The following is an 11,680-nucleotide window of genomic DNA, read 5'->3' as shown; positions in this document are numbered from 1 at the left end:
GAAAACAAAGCCTGACACCCCCCCACACACACACTTGGTAAGACAACTCCCATATTTTCTGTATATTTATACCTCCCTACTGTATGTTCCACTCCACGCCTCCGATGAAGTGGGTTTTAGCCCACAAAAGCTTATGTCCAAATAAATTTGTTAGTCTCCAAGCTGCCCCAAAGACTCTTGTTTTTGCTGATACAGACTAACAGCCTCCGACACCTCTATTTCTGTTCAGAGAGAAGAGAGCGATGGACAGATACTTAGCTGGACAGAATAATCTTGGGGGGCGGGGGGGGGATATAATTGGGCAAAGGGGCTCGATGGTGCCCCAGCTTGCATTCTATCAGCATGCAACTTTTGGATTAGTCATTGATCCCCTTTTGTAAGCATTTGCCTAACACTGATATCTCTGGAAAGTGGTTTCTGATCTCTATCTCCCCCCTCATTCGGCGCGCATCACATTGTGCCTGGTCTGCCTCTCACGCCAGCGCTGGGAGCAGCGGTGCGTCTGTCCTGTGACTAGCGCCGGGACTGGCACCCCTCCGGAGCGCAGTGTTTGTTTAGGGCTCACTGAATCCAATCAGGACTTGCTGGCTGCAGTTTTCCGGCAGGGCTGTGAGAGGCGCCTCCTCTCTCCTTTTTATAACATGAGCCGCTCGCAGTAGCCGCTGGACTCGAGTTTGCCGCTCTCCTCTCCCCTCGCTCACTGGATTAACGCCTGCTGAGACCAAAGCAAGGAAGCCAATGCGAAGCAATCACGAGAGGTTTGCTTACTGGTTTTGTTTCTTCTTGCTCTTGTCTTGATTTCAAACACGATCCGGGCTCACTGAGGGTTCTGCTGGTGCCCGAGGAGTTGCTCTGGACAGACTTCTGCTCGCTTTGCCTGGAAGCCTTATCTACCCGCCCCTTATCTCCTAGTTATCTTGCAAAGGGAGAGACGTATTTTGTGCCTGTCTGCCAGGGGGGTTTGTGTGTTGGGATTGCTATTCATGTGGTTATGTTAAGAGCCCCGAGGTGGTTTGGGAAGCTCAGAGAAGGAAACTTGCGCGTCCACTTTTGTTGCTTGAGCGACTGACACTTCCCCCTTCTCCAAACTCTCTCTTTCGCTTTCTACACCTTTCCTCCAAGGACTTGGCACCGGGCTGGGCTGGGGGTGTGTGTGGCCTGTTTAATACTGGCTGCTCCCGCTCGCGGTGTGATCTCCGCCGGGGGCCCCAGGTTGTCTGACGTGCCGCAGTTTGCGTTTGTTGATTGTGGATTGGTGCCATTTCCAAGGTGTGCTATTGTGGGGTTGGACTTGCAACTCCAGAGGCTCCGAGTAAGTGGCGCAGGCTGGCACCAGCTTCCTCCAAAAGGTACATGCCCCTCGCCCTTAGCAGATCGCCTCTCCTGGGTGGGCTTTGCACATCCCCCCCCCCGGTCCCTTTTGCGACCTTTTGTCTGAAACAAACAAAACGGAGGGAAAGACACGGATTGATGCAACGCCCCGTGTCTGTTTCCCAAGAGCTAGAGAGAACCTGACCCGTGCCAGTGCTAATTGCTTTCCTCGTGGGAGGAATTCAGATGACTCATGCATCGGAAAATAAGGAAGGGGCGCGTGGGTAGCCCACAATAAACAGCGCTCGCCCCATCCCCTTCCCCTCTCGTTTTCGATCTGCAACCCAAGATAAGGTGGGAGAGCTCAGCCTGGTGCCCTGCTCCCTGCCTACTCTACCTACTGCTGGGGGCAGCTGAGCTCGGGCCGCTAGCGCGCCCTGCTAGGAGGCTGCGAGGGTGGGGGGTGGGACGGGAGGCTGGGGGGTGTTAATGACCTTTGCTGGCTGATCCTTATTCTGCCCGGGAGCCAGACAACGCCGCAAGGCGACAGGAGCGATTAGAGGGTCTCCTCGGCTCCCAGCTCCCCCCTCCCCCCCCCAGCGGGTCTCACAAAGAGGGAGACGCTGGGGGCTGTTTGCTAACTGGATTTTTCTTCTCTTTTGTGCCCCCGCCCGCGCCTTCCCCTCCCTATTCCCCCCCACCCCCACCCCCCAGAGGCTAGACGGGGACCTGGATGGCCCTGACTGACGGCGGCTGGTGCGTGGTGAAGCGGTGCGGCGCGGACGCTGGCGACTCCTCCTGCCCCTTCCCCGCCAGGGAGCCGGGCCCCTCTCCTCCTTCGCCGGCGTCTTCCTCCTGCTGCTCCCCGGGCGAGCGCGGCTCCTCCAAGACTCCGCAGCACCAGCCCGAAGGGACCCGGCCTCCTCCTCCCGCCGCCGCCGAGGGCAGGTCCCTGCTCGCCCCCTACGTGCACTTCGGAGCCCCCCACGCGCCCAGCCTGCCCAGCTGGGAGGACATCCTGCTCTTCACGGATTTAGACCAGACCAACAAGCTGCTCTGGTCCAGCCGCGGCTCCAAGCTGAGCCCCTTCGGCGCCGAGCAGCCCGAGGAGATGTACCAGACCCTGGCGATCTCGGCCAGCCAAGGGCCGCCGGCCCCTTACGATGGATCTGCCGGCAGCTTCATGCACTCCACGGCCAGCTCCCCGGTGTACGTGCCCACCACCCGCGTGGGCTCCATGCTGCCCAGCCTCCCCTACCTCCAGGGCAGCGGGGCCGCCCAGCCCAGCCACCCGGGCAGCAGCCACTCGGTGTGGCCCCAGCCGGCCTCGGAGAGCCCCTCGTACAGCAACGGCAGCGGCTCGCACCCCTCGGGCCGCTTCCCTTACTCCCCCAGCCCGCCCATGGCCAACGGCGCCTCCCGAGAGCCGGGGGGCGGCTACAGCAACAGCCTCAATGCCAGGGACCAGTACAGCCCGCTGGGCAGGCCTCTGAACGGATCTTACCCCGGCCACTACCCCTCCTATGTGGGACCCCAGCTCACCCCGGCCTGGCCCACGGGACCTTTTGAGAACTCCATGCTGCACTGCCTGCAAAGCCGAGCCACCCCGATCCCGGTGCGGGCTCCCAGCGCAGGTAAGAGCTCCCAGGCCCCGCCACGGGCTTGGGTCTGTGTGAGGGGCCGGCCGGGCTCTGGAGGGATACAGCAGGAACGAAATGACCCCAGAGGGGGGGGGGGCTTCCCTGCAAGGGGAGGGGAGCTGGGGCGGCATTTTCCGTGCGTGGCCAGCCTGTGTTTTCTGCTGCCAGGCTGGAGCTGTGGTTGTGCAGAGGGGAGGAAGTGACAGGGAAGCAGATGGCACCGAAGTAGAATTATTAGTCCCGATTTGTGTATCCTTTGAGGAGGTGGATTGGAAGAGGTCGGTGTCTTTTGGAGAAAAATTTAAGATCCTGGAGTGTGGGGTTTGTTGTTGTTGTTTTTTAAGGGGAGGATAAAGGTGCCAGTAGAAGCCGTTTCATTAACATAAACACATTCTTCGAATGAAGATGCATAAAGTTTGGTAAATAGGAATCCTAAAAGGCCGCTAACCTTCAGGTGTCTTTTGGAATAAGTTTTCTCTCCTGAATTGTGTGCAGGGACAGTGGTTTGGAAGGGATCAGTGGAAGTATTTTGAGACCCCTATTCTTTTGGTGTTTTTGAATGGTGTGGCTTTGGTGCTAATAGCAGGCAGGGGGCCGGTAATACAAACGTATCGTTTGGAATAAAATGCATCTGAAGTGAGTATTTTTTACTCACCAAAGTTTATGCCCAAATAAAGCTGTTAGTCCTTAAGGTGCCACCGGACTCCTTGTTGGTTTTTTTTGGGGGGGGGAGGAATAAACGTTACTGCCTTTTTGTATTTTTTTTAAATGGCATCAATTGGGAGTATTTTAATCGGCGTTTTAAGCCTGGTCTTTTTTTGAAAGAAAAGAGTTGGTTAATGTAAGTCACTTCCTGAGGTCTCTTTATTGTATATTCGTGCTTCCCCGTATTAACATAATTCGATTAAGAAATAGTGAAAAATGCAGTGTAAATTACATCTTCTATTCGGAATAAACGATTCAGGCACATTACAGAGACTTGTTCAATGGATGTTTGTGATTTCCAAAGGCAAATCCAAAGCCAGTTAGTGTTAGCAATTTTTAAATTAAAATCAATGGGAATTTCTGTTTTAAAACCGCTGGCACAGTCAGGCTCCCAGTGGCGGAATTTACTGATGTCAGCGTCTTTTTAGCAAAATAAATTATATGTGTCATTAAATTAACTGTAGGATTGAAGATTGAGTTACTTTGCGATGATTTTTGGTAATTGCAATCTCTTCAACTTCTTTCAGTCAGAATATAATTTTGCGCTTGCTTTTGCCTATCACAGTACGACTAGTAAATATTTTATGCACATGGATTCAGTATCATTTTCCTTCTAAACAACAGACGGTGCCACCTAAAAATCTTTTCATCGTTCCATAAACAATCCTTCTCCAGGCCCCCAATGCAACATATTTGATTTAGGCATTTTAAGTCCCACTCTCGTGTTTACTAACATGACACAGAGAATGAAGATGATTAATTTTTTTAGAGATAGCAGCGAAAGAGCAAAACAAAGCAGAAAACCCTCCTCTCGTGCAACACAAACGTTGAGTGTCAGGACTTTAAAAGTTAAAGTGGAAAACACGGAGATAACCGGCCTGGATGAAATCCGCAAGGAAGCAACCATATCATCTGCCTAAGGAGAGGGCTATGGGAATGGAAATTCTCATAGACAAGTGAGGGCGGAGGGAAAAAGGCTCCTGGATAGGTTTGAAGAGGAAGGAAGGAATGGGTAATCCTAAACAGAAAGAGGTTAAGGAAGAAGGGTTAGAATAGATCATTCTGCAAGGAAGGGCGAGCGGACACTTTTCTGTTTCCGGATCACTGATTCTCCTTCGCAAATACCCGATGTACTTTCCTTATGTATTCTGCAAGACACCGATTTGATTTTTGGTTCGTTTACACACAGTGTCAAAACGATTAAGTCGGTGGTATATCCCACCCTGGTCCCTACAACCCTGTCTTTGGAAAAGCGGTGATAATATTACATGAAGTGTAATATGTTTAATCCCTGCCTTAAAACGGCCGGGAAAGTAGTTCCGCTAATTTCACTGGGTATAATTTAATGTTTCTAACTGTTCCCCCATAAACTTTCCCGAAGATGAATTTGTGACCTTGTGTGGGCATGTGCAAGGTGGGGAGGGGGGGCATTGGCTGCTGGAGATACAGAGCCTTCAAAACAGGGGTAAGGTCTTACTGTAAAGGAAATAAGACTCTAGGCAAGATCCAGAATAGGAACAACCAAAGTGTGTGTGTGTATCCGAACCACAAAGTGCAGGTGTCCTGGCAGTCACCAAACCTCAAAATCTCTTTCTTCTCCCCTTCTCCCCATTCAGGTTTAGACTAAATTCAGAGTAGCGTGTGAATGCAATCTGTTTCTAATGGTTGTGAATGAGGTGATATCTTTTATTGGACCACTTCTGTTGGCGAGAGAGACACACTTTCCCGCTTACACAGAGATGTCCTTCAGGTCTAGGTAAGGATGAAAACTCTGTGTAAGCTCCAAAGCGTGTCTCTCTCACCAACTGACCTGGCCCAATACAAGATATAACCTCACCCACCTTGTCTCTCTAATATCCTGGGACCAACACGGTTCCAACTACACTGCATGTATTGGCGTGAGAAATATTATCGCAGCACAAAGGCCTTCTGTATGGTTTCCCCTTCAATTAGTTTATTTAAGAAGATGTCAAGGTCTAGTATATGCTTGATATAACACATTAAAATAGAAGCGAATCAACGGATTAGAGTGATCCACAGATTGAGGTTCTCTTATGCTATCCCTTTAGTACAAATGTTCATTTATTAAGAGTTCTCTGTAAAGCATTCTTAGAGCTCCCTCCCGCAGCTTTAGCTCAGGAAACATCCCCATTGACTTGGGCCTGTAATATATTATAATAATTATGACGTTTAATGTTCTGGGCGCTTGCTGTAATACAATCAATATATACCGATAGCACAAACGCCATTTACAATATCTATTATAGATTTGTGTAGGTCTCCTAATATTTCCATGAACGCTTTTATTCCCGGGTAGGAACTCAAAGGAAAGAAATCCGTCTGTTGTAGAGGAAAATAATAAGGGAGATTTGCACAAAGTTAAAAAATAAAACTTAAACCCCATAACCGATTCCATCACATCACTTCTGACTAATGATAAAAATAGTTTTCTGTTTCTGCAAGTTAGACTCCCGCATTTAAAATGGATCCAACCATAAACGTTTTATCAAATAAAAAGATCAGCACTCAGAACACATGCAGTGTGTGCAATCAAGCTCTTTTTTAAAATGTAAGGCAAGAGTATTGTGGAATTCTCATAACTTAATGGAATCAGAATTCTCATAAATAATGCAATGACAGAATTCTCATAACTTGTAAGAGTTTCTAAGCTTTTACTGAACAATTAAAGCTATATTCTTGTATTATAGTTATAAATATATCTAGCATGGATTAAGGAAAAACTATTCTAAAGGCTAGAGACATATTACCTCCATAGAATTTCTTTTCATAGGTATGAAGGTAACTTTTTAAAGTAAACAATTGGAAAAAATAACTGTTTAACTCCAGTGTCCTTGAAGCCTGAAGCATTTCACTGATTACAGTATTCAATGGCGGCTTTTAGTGCAAAGATTAATAAATCTTAGTGATGTGTTAAGAGTTACAAGCTGACAGTGTAATTTGAACTGTGGTCTCTGGACTCTGCCATGTTCTGATTTCATTTTAACTTGTAATTTTTGTAAATGAAGGGAGGAGAAAAATTTGGGGGGGGGACACGGGAGGCGGAAATACAATTTCTTTCTAGGCGAAGTACATTTAGTATAATCAAACAGTTATATCAACGCTTATTTGACATTTACAAGATCTCTTTCACTTTAGGGAACACAAAGCTAATATGTGAAACATAAAAGAGTAACCTCATGACGAACAAAGTCAGGTAGAACAGGGCATTAAAAGGGGCGAGAATCAATTGTGACTTCTGCAACAATGGCTTCCTCCTCTCTTAAACTAAGAAAGTGATGCAGAGGTAAAACATTTTAAATGATCTCTGTACAATATATGTATGTACATACATACTTACACACATATTTAATTGATCTTTATCTTTAAAATATGAAGAGATGAATCAGATAAAAGAAAGGTTTCCAGACGAGGAAATGTTTGGTTGTTATAGTTGGGATTTATTTATTCTTTGCCTAACATGTATATCTTTATTAACTATTTAGTAGTTAATAGAGCCCTGTGATAAAATGTTAGGTATTTTTCCACTTAGTATATTTATTAATAATTAGATTTAGTTTCTCCCCCCCCCCCACACTAAGGTCAGATTTTTGTCTCAACTACAGATTTAGTAAAATCCAGTTAGCAAAGACTTTTTGTATTGAAGTTTTAATAAGTCGCAAAGCATTTTTTCCCAGTAAGAATCTAAAACGATCAAACACTTTTGCTCAGTCCTGACTGAGAATTATTTGACAAAAATAACTTCACTTCTAATTTACTATGATTACACTTAGACTCCCAAGTGGACTTTCAAAGGTGGATATTTTGGCAACGAACATAATAGTTTTGAACACCCGCTCCATGTTTATTCTGAGTAAAGATATCTCTGCCCGGTGTAAATGCCTTTTAATTTATTGCTTCTTTCTATACTATAAATAAATAATTGACATAAATACCGCGAGCAATTCTGATTGAAAATAGACTCTGTTCAATATAGGCATACAAAAAGTTACTAAAATTCTGAAATCCAAATAAGTCTGCCAAACTAAACGAAAATTGGTAAATATCGCACTGTGTGATTTTCAGTTTCAAATGTACGCGATTGGATCTTTAACTGACCCAGCAGTCCTGTCCTGCGGTTTTCACCACGGCAAAATTCTCGTTGTGATCAACGTGAGAAGGATCGGGCCGTAGGGGAAAAAAAATCCCACCTTGTGGTTTAACACTATTCTTTTAACTAGGAATTAAAACGTTGTTCTTCGGTCTCTCTCTCCGTGTAGAGTTTTTGTCACGCTCTCTCACGAGAGGAACATTTGTATCAAGGCCCCTGTTCATTAAAAACATCATCAGGCGATGCTTTAAACAGCTGCAGCGGACAGCGCTGACCGAAATGGTGAGAGATTCAGAGTAGGGTCCCTGCGCTGTTGTGACCGGAGGAGCTAAGGGCTGGAAACTGGGGGGGTTCAGCCTGGCCTGGGGCTTTCAGATCGCGAGCAAGCCCCCGGGGACAGATGGTAAATGGGTCACTTTAGTTCGTCTGCCAAAGGCGCATTTTGCTGCGCCAGGAGAGCCGTGACCTGAGCCTGTGCTAGGCTCCCAAGAGCAAATGACGAAGCAGGTTGGGGTGGGGTATCTCAGGGCTTTGCACGACTTCACTTTAAAATGGCTCTGATGAGGATGAGTCAAAGGGAGGAAGCGGAGGGCAAAGCCCGCTGGGGCTGGGCGCAAGTTTCCTGCCGCCGTCCTGTTGCGCAATGCCCCGAGCCCGGCCCGCAGAGCGAGCAACCTCTGCCCGCGGATTTCTGCGGCTCCTAAGCCCGCTCCCCCCGTCTGACAGCACAGCGGGGGATGGTTGCATTGTTAACTCGCCTTCCTTTGACTGTGTCCCCTCCTAGACCTGCTGGAAGATCTGTCCGAGAGCCGGGAATGTGTGAACTGCGGCTCCATTCAGACCCCTCTGTGGAGAAGGGACGGCACCGGCAACTATCTGTGCAACGCCTGCGGGCTGTACACCAAAATGAACGGCCTAAGCAGGCCCCTCATCAAACCCCAGAAGAGAGTGGTGAGTGAGTGAGTGAGCGAGCGCCAGGCACAGACGGCTGGGAGCCAGCCTCGTTCCACATTCCAACCCCCCCTCCCCCAAAACCGGAGTCACACCTTTTGAGTGTGAACGGCTGCTGACATCATAGGCCTTCAAATACCGACCCCTGTTCCTAGGGCTTGAGCCTGCAGTCCTAGCTGCCACAATTTGCCCTTTAGCTCCCTCTGCCCACTCACACAGTCCCTGATCCTGCCAGGAACCTAGGGCTCAGGCCTGTTCCCACTGAAGTCCATAGTAAAACTCCCATTGAGACCTAACTATGCAGGGACAGGCCTTCAGAGCCCACAGCTTTCACTGGAGCCAGTGGGAGCCCCCTGTGCTTCAGCACCTTGTAGGCTCAGTCTCAGGGTGACCCTGTCCTGAGGGGCAGAAAATTAGTTCAACACAGTGGAAAAGCCCCTTTAACGTGGGTGAAGATGCAGGCTAACCTGTGAAAAGATGTGTTAGCCTTAGCCGGTTGTGCTGTAACCTAGGTTCCCCCTATGCAGCCTTCTTGCTGTCCTTCTGGTGCTTCAGTCCAGCATTGCTGCCTGGCTCATCTTTAGGTCATAATTATGTTGGAGCATAAACTGGGGAAATAAGAGTTCACCCTTTAGGTGTTTTTTTTAAATTGATAAACGCCCCTCAGAGAAGCAACACAGATTTAAAAAAATACACACTGAAAATATCAGACGTTTCAGTTTTTTGCAATGTTGAAAATTGTTTGTCCAGGGAGCTAGAAATTCCTAAAGATGTACCTTGTCTGTGAAAAGCTAATTTCTCTGGATCTGGGGGATTTTTGTTTATATAATTAAAGGAAAACCAATTGCTTAAACAAGATAAAAACCTTTGTTTTTTTGTTTTACTGCTAAAAATGAACCATTATTTGTCAAAAATGCACATTGAAAACCCTAGAGAAACAAACACTACAGACCAGAACCCCAGTTTATAATTCGGCACTGGTACTGAAGAGGGAAGGAGAAAATGGAACAAGAGGGCACTGCAGACTGTTTTTAATAAATCTGGGTTGAGGAGGGTAAAGAAAGAGAATTCTCCTTTTGATAATTGCCATTAGTGGGATAGTTACAATGAGTGATGTTAACCCAATCCAAACTGGTGCTTGGACCCGGGTGTCTTTGGTGTGGGATAAACTGATCAAGGTTCAAGACCCCTTCAATCACCCCAGCTGTTGCAGTTCCTTCATATTTCTACTATATAAAAAGAAATGCCATTCTTTGTTAAACAACAATTCTATCACCATCCTCTACAACATTTTCTGTAACTGGGGAAAAAAAAAACATTTGACGAGCTTTTAAAAGCCACATTTTCTTCATCATGTCAACATTCATCTGGTGAAGTGCCCTTGAGCCAAAGAATTCATTAAAGCCAAAAGTTAATTACTGTTGGATGCTCAATTTCTTAACTGGTTATTTAGCAAATTTCATTAAGTAAGGCTAATTAGCAGGAACAAATGCAGAACATGAGGTCAGATCCTCAGCTGCTGTAAACAATCATAGCTTTCCTAACTTTAAGGCCATGGAACCAGATATACCCGAGCTGAGGATCTGGTCCATGGTGTTCCTGGTTTTCGTGTGTGCGTATAGAAAACAGTAAATTGCAGCGATTTCAATCTGACACCTCAATGAAACAAACGTTTTACAGTGTTCGATGAAAAATATAGTCATAATCTGTTCCAAATAAAGACACCCAAATGAATATATATGATTGTATATTAATATATCTGGAAGTATATAACAAAAAATGGTTTGAAAGATGATAAGCATGTTTTGGCCCTTGTCCTACTGTTACTGAAGTCAGTGGTAAAACTCCTGCCGCAGGAAAGCCAAGATTTTATTCATTTTAGTGCCAAAACTTTTTGAAAGTTAAATAGTTTTTTAGATAAATTAGATTTTACTACAACAGTGATGCAGAAAATGATAGAAACCAGAGAATATAAAATATATTGAGCCTTATGCCAATTTTCATGCAAACAAAAATAAAAGAAAAACAAAAAAATTGTAATAAGAGCCAACTATGTAAATTTTAGAAAATGCAGCATATACATTGGGGCCAAATTCTGTTCATGTTACACACACACACACAAAACTCTGTTGATTTCAATAGTAATTTTGCTTTAGGAAGGTAAGCAGAATTTGGAAGCAGTGTGTGTCTTTCATTTTCTTTTATTAATTAATATGACCAATTCTGTTTCAGTACTAATTATTTGCTACAGTATTTTCAGTGTTGCCTTAAATTGGTACAGACTGAAACCAGAGCTTGTTGATTATCTTCAGTATGCAACCAGTAATGACTTTTAGATTCAAACTTTACAGTCAAAGCAATTATATTTAATTTATAATTCTCTTTACAACTGTGATGTAAAGTTACATCTCACTACTTAGTGACACAACTGGATAGAATTCAAGAGACCTGAAAAATACTTATCATTCTGAAAACATTATTTTTTGTTTTCTGTGTGGCAGGTGCGGTATCAAAGGTCTCCAGATATTTTGAGCAAACGAACAGTAAATGATACAAATGGAAAGGGCGTATGCCCAATAAATTAGTTCTTGTTGTGGACTCTTTATGGTCATGATGGGCTGAATGCAGTGCATTGAAACTGACTGTTCTATGCAAATCTTTTCAGCCTGCAAACATAGCTAGTCCCTGATTTTTTGACATTGCAATACTTTGTAAAATAACAGATTTATGATGTAGCTTGAATTCCTTGCTTGTGATGAATGTGAAAGAGAGCGCTTGTTACAGGAACGTTTATAACCCATTCACCTTCATTTCACATGTTTATGAGGACTGGCTTCACTTATGATATATAGTCTGCAGTCATAAAGCTCTTTGTTATATGGTTATTTCTGATATAAGGTTGCTTCATCTTGGCTCCAAACTCCACTGAAGAGTGTCATAAATGGCTTGTTTATAATATGGACCT

At 45.5% G+C, this 11,680-nt stretch overlaps 1 protein-coding gene across 3 annotated transcripts in view; it reads left to right on the top strand.

The window, feature by feature from the left end:
- Positions 1-646: 646 nt before the first annotated feature.
- The window catches only part of GATA6 (GATA binding protein 6), a 28,153-nt gene continuing 17,119 nt past the window's right edge, over positions 647-11,680 (top strand). The window contains exons 1-3 of one of the 3 annotated variants that reach the window (XM_045004967.1): positions 647-758; positions 2,026-2,945; positions 8,549-8,715. In XM_045004967.1, the coding sequence (XP_044860902.1) occupies positions 2,045-2,945; positions 8,549-8,715 (1,068 nt within the window). In that variant the 5' untranslated portion in view covers positions 647-758; positions 2,026-2,044. Of the gene's footprint in view, positions 759-865; positions 1,350-1,603; positions 1,666-2,025; positions 2,946-8,548; positions 8,716-11,680 lie in introns of those variants that run through there. The other 2 variants (XM_045004966.1, XM_045004968.1) reach the window with 2 other exon arrangements.

This window comes from Mauremys mutica, chromosome 2 (assembly GCF_020497125.1).
Source record: "Mauremys mutica isolate MM-2020 ecotype Southern chromosome 2, ASM2049712v1, whole genome shotgun sequence".
In the NCBI taxonomy this organism is placed as follows: Eukaryota; Metazoa; Chordata; order Testudines; family Geoemydidae; genus Mauremys; species Mauremys mutica.
Note: the sequence above shows the minus strand (reverse complement) of the source record. Positions and strands in the feature narration are given on the sequence as shown.